At 47.0% G+C, this 14,082-nt stretch overlaps 1 protein-coding gene across 1 annotated transcript in view; it reads left to right on the plus strand.

The window, feature by feature from the left end:
- The window catches only part of LOC130357560 (uncharacterized), a 71,943-nt gene that overhangs the window by 38,172 nt on the left and 19,689 nt on the right, over window positions 1–14,082 (plus strand). Inside the window, exons 4-5 of the mRNA XM_056560261.1 lie at window positions 1,892–1,924; window positions 7,826–8,044. Coding sequence (XP_056416236.1) covers window positions 1,892–1,924; window positions 7,826–8,044 — 252 coding nt within the window. The remainder of the gene's footprint in view (window positions 1–1,891; window positions 1,925–7,825; window positions 8,045–14,082) is intronic.

Here is a 14,082-nt window from a genome sequence, read left to right on the forward strand (position 1 = left end):
CGGCTCCTTCCATAGACATGAATGGAGGGGGCGTGGCAGCTGTAGTCGGCTCCTTCCATAGACATGAATGGAGGGGGCGTGGCAGCTGTAGTCGGCTCCTTCCATAGACATGAATGGAGGGGGCGGTGGCAGCTGTAGTCGGCTCCTTCCATAGACATGAATAGAGGGGGCGTGGCAGCTGTAGTCGGCTCCTTCCATAGACATGAATGGAGGGGGCGTGGCAGCTGTAGTCGGCTCCTTCCATAGACATGAATGGAGGGGGCGTGGCAGCTGTAGTCGGCTCCTTCCATAGACATGAATGGAGGGGGCGGTGGCAGCTGTAGTCGGCTCCTTCCATAGACATGAATGGAGGGGGCGTGGCAGCTGTAGTCGGCTCCTTCCATAGACATGAATGGTGGGGGCGGTGGCAGCTGTAGTCGGCTCCTTCCATAGACATGAATGGAGGGGGTGTGGCAGCTGTAGTCGGCTCCTTCCATAGACATGAATGGAGGGGGCGTGGCAGCTGTAGTCGGCTCCTTCCATAGACATGAATGGAGGGGGCGGTGGCAGCTGTAGTCGGCTCCTTCCATAGACATGAATGGAGGGGGCGTGGCAGCTGTAGTCGGCTCCTTCCATAGACATGAATGGAGGGGGCGTGGCAGCTGTAGTCGGCTCCTTCCATAGACATGAATGGAGGGGGCGGTGGCAGCTGTAGTCGGCTCCTTCCATAGACATGAATGGAGGGGGCGTGGCAGCTGTAGTCGGCTCCTTCCATAGACATGAATGGAGGGGGTGTGGCAGCTGTAGTCGGCTCCTTCCATAGACATGAATGGAGGGGGCGTGGCAGCTGTAGTCGGCTCCTTCCATAGACATGAATGGAGGGGGCGTGGCAGCTGTAGTCGGCTCCTTCCATATACATGAATGGAGGGGGCGTGGCAGCTGTAGTCGGCTCCTTCCATAGACATGAATGGAGGGGGCGGTGGCAGCTGTAGTCGGCTCCTTCCATAGACATGAATGGAGGGGGCGTGGCAGCTGTACTCGGCTCCTTCCATAGACATGAATGGAGGGGGCGTGGCAGTTGTAGTCGGCTCCTTCCATAGACATGAATGGAGGGGGCGTGGCAGTTGTAGTCGGCTCCTTCCATAGACATGAATGGAGGGGGCGTGGCAGCTGTAGTCGGCTCCTTCCATAGACATGAATGGAGGGGGCGTGGCAGCTGTAGTCGGCTCCTTCCATAGACATGAATGGAGGGGGCGTGGCAGCTGTAGTCGGCTCCTTCCATAGACATGAATGGAGGGGGCGTGGCAGCTGTAGTCGGCTCCTTCCATAGACATGAATGGAGGGGGCGTGGCAGCTGTAGTCGGCTCCTTCCATAGACATGAATGGAGGGGGCGTGGCAGCTGTAGTCGTCAGTCATCCGGCACGGAGCGGACCCCCACACTCAGACATCTTATCCCCTATCCTTTGGATTGGCTGAGGACTGTTACTGTGGATACTCACCAGCTCTTCCAGTCAACTGTCAATCACTCACAATTAACCCTTACACAACATTTAAAGGCACAGTAGGCAGAACGTAATAAAATACATTTTAATATCAAGATACAATAAGAATTTCTGGATTTTGGTCAGAGACAGGCGCCTTGGGGAACAGCAACCACCAGATCAGAGCTCACGCAGCTAATTTATCCTTTTGTCTTTCTTTTATGTGCAATTTCATTTACCTGCACCTATTTGGATGGGTTTGCCACCCTATTAGCATCCAAACAGGAAAACCCACCTGATGTTGAGGGAATGTAGAACGTTCTTATGGAACAACAGCCAAGGATTCTCAAGCTTTGGTGAAGATGTTGATGTTCAAAGATCATTATGGCTCAGCAACTCCAATGTTTCATATTTGCTTCTATTTTCATAGGGGAGAAGAAGGAGGTTGCGGTCTGTCGATCGGGTGAGTAGTCACCGTCCGGTGTTGATACAGATATATTGTCAAATGAAACCTAAAGGATAACATATACAGTAGGTGTTCATACGGGAGTCTTTGGGTTGGAATGTTGGGTGTCTTGAAGACTTGTCTGGAACCATTGGGGGAGTAATGCTAAATGTTTCTCTCCTTTATGACAACCTGTAGCATTTTTGGTGGGAATTAAAGAGGTTATAATTAGAGATGAACGAATGTTGTCAAAAATATTTTAGGGTCTTATTTAATCAAATGAATTAGATTCAGATTAAAATATCCCCGATTGCCCTGATAAGTCTAGTGGGACACTCTGAGGTTCCTAGGACAATATCCAACCCCATTCCAGCTCCTTAACACCAGTTTTAGTAATGTCCAAGTGACAGCAACACATATGGCTTTGGGTAAACAGTATAACAACTGGCATGAAGAAGGGAATCCAACATGACTACAACAACTAGGGGTTATAACCCAACTACTAGACCACCAGGATTAATAAACCCACTACTTGACCATGAGAGGTTAAAGACCCCTACTACTGCCCGACCAGGGATTACAGGCGCCACAATTTAACAAAAGGAGTATAGAGATCCCCAAATCTGGACAATAGGGGATTACAGACCCCACGACTTCACAAGCAGGTTAGAGGACCCCACTACTGGACCAGCAGGGAACAGATCCCCCCCCCCCTACTAATACACCACCAGAGATTACCGATCCCCCACTAATACACCACCAGAGATTACAGATCCCCCACTAAAACACCACCAGAGATTTCAGATCCCCCACTAATACACCACCAGAGATTACAGATCCCCCACTAATACACCACCAGAGATTACAGATCCCCCACTAATACACCACCAGAGATTACAGATCCCCCACTAATACATCACTAGAGATTACAGATCCCCCACTAATACACCACCAGAGATTACAGATCCCCCACTAATACACCACCAGAGATTACAGATCCCCCACTAATAAACCACCAGAGATTACAGATCCCCCACTAATACATCACCAGAGATTACAGATCCCCACTAATACACCACCAGAGATTACAGATCCCCCACTAATACACCATCAGAGATTACAGATCCCCCACTAATACACCACCAGAGATTACAGATCCCCCACTAATAAACCACCAGAGATTACAGATCCCCCACTAATACATCACCAGAGATTACAGATCCCCACTAATACACCACCAGAGATTACAGATCCCCCACTAATACATCACCAGAGATTACAGATCCCCCACTAATACATCACCAGAGATTACAGATCCCCACTAATAAACCACCAGGTATTACAGATCCCCCACTAATACACCACCAGAGATTAAAGATCCCCCACTAATACACCATCAGAGATTACAGATCCCCCACTAATACATCACCTGGGATTACAGATCCCCCACTATTACACCACCAGAGATTACAGATCCCCCACTAATACACCAGAGATTACAGATCCCCCACTAATACACCAGAGATTACAGATCCCCCACTAATAAACCACCAGAGATTACAGATCCCCACTAATACACCACCAGAGATTACAGATCCCCCACTAACACACCACCAGAGATTACAGATCCCCACTAATACACCACCAGAGATTACAGATCCCCCACTAATACATCACCAGAGATTACAGATCCCCCACTAATACATCACCTGGGATTACAGATCCCCCACTAATACATCACCAGAGATTACAGATCCCCACTAATACATCACCTGGGATTACAGATCCCCCACTAATACACCACCTGGGATTACAGATCCCCCACTAATACACCACCAGGTATTACAGATCCCCCACTAATACACCACCAGAGATTACGGATCCCCACTAATACACCACCAGAGATTACAGATCCCCACTAATATACCATCATAGATTACAGATCCCCCACTAATACACCACCAGAGATTACAGATCCCCCACTAATAAACCACCAGAGATTACAGATCCCCCACTAATACATCACCAGAGATTACAGATCCCCACTAATACACCACCAGAGAGTACAGATCCCCCACTAATACACCACCAGGTATTACAGATCCCCCACTAATACACCACCAGAGATTACAGATCCCCACTAATACACCACCAGAGATTACAGATCCCCACTAATACATCATCAGGGATTACAGATCCCCCACTAATACACCACCAGAGATTACAAATCCCCCACTAATACATCACCAGGGATTACAGATCCCCCACTAATACATCACCAGGGATTACAGATCCCCCACTAATACACCACCAGAGATTACAGATCCCCCACTAATACAACACCAGGTATTACAGATCCCCCACTAATACACCACCAGAGATTACAGATCCCCCACTAATACATCACCAGGTATTACAGATCCCCCACTAATACATCACCAGGGATTACAGATCCCCCACTAATACACCACCAGAGATTACAGATCCCCCACTAATACACCACCAGGTATTACAGATCCCCAACTAATACACCACCAGAAAGTACAGATCCCCCACTAATATACCACCAGAGATTACAGATCCCCCACTAATACATCACCAGGGATTACAGATACCACTAATACACCACCAGAGATTACAGATCCCCCACTAATACACCACCAGAGATTACAGATCCCCCACTAATACATCACCTGAGATTACAGATCCCCCACTAATACATCACCAGAGATTACAGATCCCCCACTAATACACCACCAGAGATTACAGATCCCCCACTAATACACCAACAGAGATTACAGATCCCCCCTAATACATCACCAGGGATTACAGATCCCCCACTAATACATGACCAGAGATTACAGATCCCCACTAATACACCACCAGAGAACACAGATCCCCCACTAATACACCACCAGAGATTACAGATCCCCCACTAATACACCACCAGAGATTACAGATCCCCCACTAATACACCACCAGAGATTACAGATCCCCCACTAATACACCACCAGAGATTACAGATCCCCCACTAATACACCACCAGAGATTACAGATCCCCCACTAATACACCACCAGAGATTACAGATCCCCCACTAATACACCACCAGGGATTACAGATCCCCCACTAATACACCACCAGAGATTACAGAACCCCCACTAATACACCACCAGAGATTACAGATCCCCACTAATACACCACCAGAGATTACAGATCCCCCACTAATACATCACCAGGGATTACAGATCCCCCTAATACACCACCAGAGATTACAGATCCCCCACTAATACACCACCAGAGATTACAGATCCCCACTAATACACCACCAGGTATTACAGATCCCCCACTAATACACCACCATAGATTACAGATCCCCACTAATACACCACCAGGTATTACAGATCCCCCACTAATACATCACCAGAGATTACAGATCCCCCACTAATACACCACCAGAGATTACAGATCCCCCACTAATACACCACCAGAGATTACAGATCCCCCCTAATACATCACCAGGGATTACAGATGCCCCACTAATACACCACCAGTTATTACAGATCCCCCACTAATACATCACCAGAGATTACAGATCCCCACTAATACACCACCAGAGAACACAGATCCCCCACCAATACACCACCAGAGATTACAGATCCCCCACTAATAGACCACCAGAGATTACAGATCCCCCACTAATACATCACCAGAGATTACAGATCCCCCACTAATACACCACCAGAGATTACAGATCCCCCACTAATACACCTCCAGAGATTACAGATCCCCCACTAATACACCACCAGGGATTACAGATCCCCCACTAATACATCACCAGAGATTACAGATCCCCCACTAATACATCACCAGAGATTACAGATCCCCCACTTATACACCACCAGAGATTACAGATCCCCACTAATACATCACCAGGGATTACAGATCCCCCATTTATACACCACCAGAGATTACAGATACCCCACTAATACATCACCAGAGATTACAGATCCCCACTAATACACCACCAGAGAATACAGATCCCCCACTTATACATCACCAGAGATTACAGATCCCACTAATACACCACCAGAGATTACAGATCCCCCACTAATACACCACCAGGTATTACAGATCCCCCACTAATACACCACCAGGTATTACAGATCCCCCACTAATACACCACCAGAGATTACAGATCCCCCACTAATTCACCACCAGGGATTACAGATCCCCCACTAATACATCACCAGAGATTACAGATCCCACTAATACACCACCAGGGATTACAGATCCCCCACTAATACATCACCAGAGATTACAGATCCCACTAATACACCACCAGGGATTACAGATCTCCCACTAATACATCATCAGGGATTACAGATCCCCACTAATACACCACCAGAGATTACAGATCCCCCACTAATACACCACCAGAGATTACAGATCCCACTAATACACCACCAGAGATTACAGATCCCCCACTAATATACCACCAGAGATTACAGATCCCCCCTAATACATCACCAGGGATTACAGATCCCCCACTAATACATCGCCAGAGATTACAGATCCCCCCTAATACATCACCAGGGATTACAGATCCCCCACTAATACACCACCAGAGATTACAGATCCCCCACTAATACATCACCAGAGATTACAGATCCCACTAATACACCATCAGGGATTACAGATCCCCCACTAATACACCACCAGAGATTACAGATCCCCCACTAATACACCACCAGAGATTACAGATCCCCCACTAATACACCCCCACTAGTACATCACCAGACATTATAGATCCCCCACTAATACACCACCAGAGATTACAGATCCCACACTAATACATCACCAGGGATTACAGATCCCCCACTAATACACCACCAGAGATTACAGATCCCCCACTAATACCCCACCAGAGACTACAGATCCCCCACTAATACACCACCAGAGATTACAGATCCCCCACTAATACACCACTAGAGATTACAGATCCCCACTAATACACCACCAGAGATTACAGATCCCCCACTAATACACCACCAGAGATTACAGATCCCCACTAATACACCACCAGAGATTACAGATCCCCCACTAATACACCACTAGAGATTACAGATCCCCACTAATACACCACCAGAGATTACAGATCCCCCACTAATACACCACCAGAGATTACAGATCCCCACTAATACACCACCAGAGATTACAGATCCCCCACTAATACACCACCAGAGATTACAGATCCCCCACTAATACACCACCAGAGATTACAGATCCCCACTAATACACCACCAGAGAGTACAGATCCCCCACTAATACACCACCAGAGATTACAGATCCCACTAATACACCACCAGAGAATACAGATCCCCCACTAATACACCACCAGAGATTACAGATCCCCACTAATACACCACCAGAGATTACAGATCCCCCACTAATACACCACCAGAGATTACAGATCCCCACTAATACACCACCAGAGATTACAGATCCCCACTAATACACCACCAGAGAGTACAGATCCCCCACTAATACATCACCAGGGATTACAGATCCCCCACTAATACATCACCAGAGATTACAGATCCCCACTAATACACCACCAGAGATTACAGATCCCCCACTAATACACCAGAGATTACAGATCCCCCACTAATACATCACCAGGGATTACAGATTCCACTTCTAGACCCCCAGTCATTACTGGCATCACCATTTTGACAATGCAAGGTTACAGACCCCAATTATAGACCACCAGGAATTAGAGACCCCCCATTAATTCATTACTAGATCACCAGGGTTCACAGACCCCACTACTGGACGACCTATAACATAATCTCTCCTTATCGTACGTCATAATGGTCACGTCTTCTGACATTCATGTAGTGTTTTTCGTCTCTTTTAAGACATGACTAAATCTAAGGAAGAACCGGAGGACAACAAAAAAAGGACAATGATGTCTCCAGCCGAAATTGAGGAAAGGATCAGCGCCCTGGAGGATCAGATTAGCCTCAGTATCCTGTACAGAATTAAGCACCAAAAACAGATCGATGATATTGAGAGTAACCTGGATGACAACCACCCCTTATATGATTATGTCTTTAATCTGGAGGAGCAGATGGAAGGTCAGTGATGGCTCCATTTTATTATTATTTATTAAATTATGTACTGGGACGTTTCATGTGACCAATGATCCACTCATCTTCTACAAAATATTACACCATTGGTGGTTGCAAATGTCATTATGGTTCGTGGCAGAAGTTGTATGTGTGGGTTGGCCTGACGAGGGTCGTAGTCTCTAATATGTCCCATGGCTTGAGTGGAGCAAACCTTTGTCCCTTTGTGAGCCCACAATCTCCTTTCCCATGGAAGATGTTCCCCTTACACAAAACCCAGGAATAAAGACTTCTGGTGAGCCAGGGAAGAAGGCTGGGGCTTGGGAGTGCCCCTTTAACAAAGCCCTTGTGCACCTTCACTTCATTGCTACCCCTGGTGATTTTAGCTTGTAGACAGGACGGGTGGGGTCATGGCCTATGTGTTGGCGGTGAACCTGACTATAGCTTTACTGTAGACTCCTCCCACCGCCTCATATGGTGTCAGAGGAGCCGGCAAACTGACCAAAGGCCTAGAGTCTAAACCAGGCCGGCACAACATGGTACGTGGGGGCCGAAATTAAACTCAGATCCATTTCTCAAGGCTGCACATAGATTATTGTGACCTAGACAACCAGGGAAGAAAAGGAGCAGCAGGAAAATGAACTAAAAAAATAGCAAAAACATTTTACTTGGCATAAAAAGATGTTAAGTGTAATAGTGCCCTCACTGGGAAAGGGAGCCAGGTAGGTAAAGCCCCTATTAGTAGTGGCCCCTTGCATCGATAGCTCTCCCCCTATTAGGTAGGTCCCCCTCTCCTTGTTGGGCCCCTTTTGTACTATTTTCTCCCATGTTAGGTAAGTAGATCCCCTCTCAATCAAGTAGATAGGTTGACCCATCTTATTACTCCTATTAGGTAAATAGGCAGACCCCCAGAAGACTTCACTCCATTAGGTAAATAGGCAGACCCCCAGAAGACTTCACTCCATTAGGTAAATAGGCAGACCCCCAGAAGACTTCACTCCAATAGGTAAATAGGCAGACCACCAGAAGACTTCATTCCATTAGGTAAATAGGCAGACCCCCAGAAGACTTCATTCCATTAGGTAAATAGGCAGACCCCCCAGAAGACTTCATTCCATTAGGTAAATAGGCAGACCCCCAGAAGACTTCATTCCATTAGGTAAATAGGCAGACCCCCAGAAGACTTCATTCCATTAGGTAAATAGGCAGACCCCCCCAGAAGACTTCATTCCATTAGGTAAATAGGCAGACCCCCCAGAAGACTTCATTCCATTAGGTAAATAGGCAGACCCCCAGAAGACTTCACTCCATTGGGTAAATAGGCAGACCCCCAGAAGACTTCACTCCAATAGGTAAATAGGCAGACCACCAGAAGACTTCATTCCATTAGGTAAATAGGCAGACCCCCAGAAGACTTCATTCCATTAGGTACATAGGCAGACCCCCAGAAGACTTCACTCCATTGGGTAAATAGGCAGACCCCAGAAGACTTCATTCCATTAGGTAAATGGGCAGACCCCAGAAGACTTCACTCCATTGGGTAAATAGGCAGACCCCCAGAAGACTTCATTCCAATAGGTAAATAGGCAGACCCCCAGAAGACTTCATTCCATTAGGTAAATAGGCAGACCCCCAGAAGACTTCATTCCATTAGGTAAATAGGCAGACCCCCAGAAGACTTCATTCCATTAGGTAAATAGGCAGACCCCCAGCAGACTTCACTCCATTAGGTAAATAGGCAGACCCCCAGAAGACTTCACTCCATTAGGTAAATAGGCAGACCCCCAGAAGACTTCACTCCATTAGGTAAATAGGCAGACCCCCAGAAGACTTCATTCCTATAAGTAAATAGGCAGACCCCCAGAAGACTTCATTCCATTAGGTAAATAGGCAGACCCCCCAGAAGACTTCATTCCATTAGGTAAATAGGCAGACCCCCAGAAGACTTCATTCCATTAGGTAAATAGGCAGACCCCCAGAAGACTTCACTCCAATAGGTAAATAGGCAGACCCCCAGAAGACTTCATTCCATTAGGTAAATAGGCAGACCCCCAGAAGACTTCATTCCATTAGGTAAATAGGCAGACCCCCAGAAGACTTCATTCCATTAGGTAAATAGGCAGACCCCCAGAAGACTTCATTCCAATAGGTAAATAGGCAGACCCCCAGAAGACTTCACTCCAATAGGTAAATAGGCAGACCCCCAGAAGACTTCACTCCAATAGGTAAATAGGCAGACCCCCAGAAGACTTCATTCCATTGAGTAAATAGGCAGACCCCCAGAAGACTTCACTCCATTAGGTAAATAGGCAGACCCCCAGAAGACTTCACTCCAATAGTTAAATAGGCAGACCCCCAGAAGACTTTGTGCCTCGGGGAGTGGTGACCCCGAGGTGCCGAAACTCACTGGGAGGATGGGCTCACTGAGTTGAAGCACGGGCACCATAATCTCTTCACCTTGTGGCACTCACCTCTTGATTCCCGGCCTTCTGGCTAGGATCAGAGAAATTTTTATAGATTCGGCCGGATGTCCGGGCAGTATATCTGCACACATTCACTTATTTATTTATTTTTGTCTCACTGTGTCACTTTTTGCGTGTTGTGTGTTCACAGGATTTGTCAGGATGCGGTAGCCCTTCTGGGTGTCCCTCCTGGCGGTCTAGTGGAGGTGTGTGTGGCCATTAGGTTCCTCAGCTCCCTGCAACCCCTGGGCCTCTTGGCTTTGGTCAAGATGCCATCAGTATACAGCTCCTTGGCTGATACCCTGGTTATTGCCTAGGTTGAAGCCAGGAGCATTTTCGTCCCCTTAGTAGCTTCGGCGAAAAGGGGCATCGAACCTGGATCCTTTCAGGTGCCTTCTGGCCCGGAGGTGAAGGGTAGGTTTGTTGGGGGGCCTCTCTCCTGTTGGAGAAGGGCTTAGCGATAGACCGCATCCTTTGTGCACGTTTTTTTAGTGTGACACGTTTGCACTTTTTCTTGCACTTTGGCCCAGAAGACTTCACTCCTTTTGGCTAAGATCAAGTGTAGTATCTGTTCTTATCAGTTTATGCCGGTGGCCCGAAACACCGGTATTGGGCTGGTGGGGATGGGTGCTGCATGAAGGGGACAGGTGTACCGGGGCGTTTGGGCTGGTTCTGAAGAATCAGCCCGACGGCTGCCCCGATGTGACCTGTTTCCTCCTGGTCTCACCATGAGGCTGAGAGGGTCTAGAGCCGAGGTACTTTAGTGCTTCGGGGAGTGGTGACCCCGAGGTGTCAAAACTCACTGGGAGTACTGGCTCACTGAGTGGAAGCACGGGCACCATGAACTCTTCACCTTGTGGCACTCACCTCTTGATTCCCGGCCTTCTGGCTAGGATCAGAGACATTTTTATAGATCTGGCCAGATGTTCGGGCAGTATATCTGCACATTAATTCACTTATTTCTTTCTTTTTGTCACTGGGTCACTTTTTGCGTGTTGTGTGTTCACAGGATTGTTTAGGATGCGGTAGCCCTTCTGGGTGTCCCTTATAACATGGGCAGGGTACAGACCGTTATCAGCTCTGCGGGCAGATACCTTAGCTAACGTCAAGGGGGATGCCGGAGCATTTGTGGTCCCTTAGTAGCTTCGGCGAAAAGGGACATTGAACCTGGAACCTCGCAGGTACCTTTTGGTCCGGAGGTGAAGGGTAGGTTTGTTGGGGGCCTCTCTCCTGTAGGAGAAGGGCCTGCGATAGAACCGCATCCTTTGTGCACGTTTTTTTAGTGTAACACGTTTTGCACTTTTTCTTGCACCTTGGGTGATTCTAGAGCACGTTCCCCAGAAGACTTCACTCCATTAGGTAAATAGGTAGACGCCCAGGCCTATATAGAGACCCCTCCTAAATTCAGTAAATGGGCAGTCCATCCCCCTTACTCCATTAGTAGCGCTCCCTGTGACAAAAAAGGACCTACATTCACTTGAAAAAGGGGCAGAGTTAGGACATCCCCTGCATTTTTTGGCTAGGAGCTGGTACATGTGACTAGATTCTGCCCACTTTACAGTCTGCCAATGCAATGCAATTTTAGGAAAACTTTAACCTCTTAAGGACCCAGGACGTATGGGTACGTCCTGGGTCCCTGTCCTGCGACATAACGCAGGGTCACACGATGACCCCGCATCATATCGTGGTGGGCCCGGCGTCATAATGAAGCCGGGACCCGCCTCTAATAGTGCCGCGTGCTATTAACCTTTTAGTAGCGCTCAAAGCTGAGCCGTGCGGCTAAAAATGAAAGCTGCCGGTTCAGGGAGGGAGCTGCCGGTTCAGGGAGCTGTTCGGGATCGCCGCGGTATAATCACGCCATCCCGAACAGCTGTAGCACAGGAGGAGGTCTCTTACCTTCTCCTGCGCTGTCCGATCGCCGAATGAGTGCTTCAAGCCTGAGATCCAGGCTTGAGCATTCAATCGCCGAAAACACTGATTGATGCATTCCTATGGAGATGCATCAATCAGTGGTAAAGATCAGTTAATGCAATGTTATAGCCCCCCCTATAGGAGCTATAATATTGCATAAGAAAAGTGTAAAAAAATCATTAACCCTTTCAATTATCCCTTCCCCTAATAAAAGTTTGAATCACCCGGCATTTCCAAGAATGAATAAAACATTATGTAAATAATAATACAAATAAACATATGTGGTATCTCCGCGTGCGGAAATGTCCGAATTATAAAAATATACTGCTTTTACACAGCACGTTTAATGGCATACGCGCAAAAAAATTCCAAAGTCCAAAATAGCGCATTTTTGATCACTTTTTATACCACAAAAAAGTGAATAAAAAGTGATCAAAAAGTCCGATCAGAACAAAAATGATACCGCTAAAAACTTCAGATCACGGCGCAAAAAATGAGCTTTCATAGCGCCCTGAACACAGAAAAATTAAAAAGTTATAGGGGTCAGAAGATGACCATTTTAAACGTATACATTTTCCTGCATGTATTCATGATTTTTTTCTGAAGTGCGACAAAATCACCTATATAAGTAGGGGATCATTATAACCGTATGGACCTACAGAATAAAGAGAAGGTGTAATTTTTGCCAAAAAACGGAAGCCCCCAAAAGTTACAAAATAGTGTTTTTTCATCAATTTTGTCGCACATTGATTTTTTTTTTTACCGTTTCACCGTAGATTTTTGGGTAAAATGACTAATTTCATTACAAATTAGAATTAGTGACGCAAAAAATAAGCATCATATGGAATTTTAGGTGAATATTTTTAAGAGTTATGATTTTTTAAAGTTAAGGAGGAAAAATTGAAAATGAAAAAAACAGAAAAAGCCCGGGTCCTTAAGGGGTTAAAGGGCTGCTCTGCCCTCTATCCAAAGGGCATAAGATGTTTAGGGGCGGGGATGTTTAGGGGCGGGGATGTTTAGGGGCGGAGTACCGCTTTATTCACCACCCCAGGCATCCGGTGCACAGAGCGCTCTATGCCAGATACCGGGTGACCGCAGCCATCATGTCCCCTCCATTCACATCTATGGGAAAAGGCATGACCGCTATGCACTTGCATCACGCCCCCTCCCATAGACATGAGGGGGCGACGCTGTGGTTCCAGTCCGGAAATGGCGAGGGGGTCCCAGCGGTCACACCAAAACAAATGAAAAAAAATTAATAAATACAAGCTATCTAAAACCACATGCTTATGCAAAGACATTTAATATAATAGCTGCAGAACTACAAGTCCCAGCAGGGGCTCCAATAAATATAACAATAGGGCAGGGTTTCCCAACCAGGATGCCGCCAGCTGTTGAAAAACTACAACTCCCAGCATGCCCGGACAGCCGTTGGCTGTCCGGGCATGCTGGGAGTTGTAGTTTTGCAACAGCTGGAGGCCCCCTTGTTGGGAAACCCTGCAATAGAAAATAAAGGCAGTACAGGTAGAGATAGAACAGGAGGAGGACAGCATAAAGATAAACAAGTCTGTGGGAATCACAGAGGAGAATAATGCTCCCTCTAGTGGAGAGAATGAGTTCTGCAGGTGAACAGAAGAAGGGAATCATGCTCCCTCTAGTGGAGAGAATGAGTTC

This window comes from Hyla sarda, chromosome 2, assembly GCF_029499605.1.
Source record: "Hyla sarda isolate aHylSar1 chromosome 2, aHylSar1.hap1, whole genome shotgun sequence".
Classification (NCBI taxonomy): Eukaryota; Metazoa; Chordata; class Amphibia; order Anura; family Hylidae; genus Hyla; species Hyla sarda.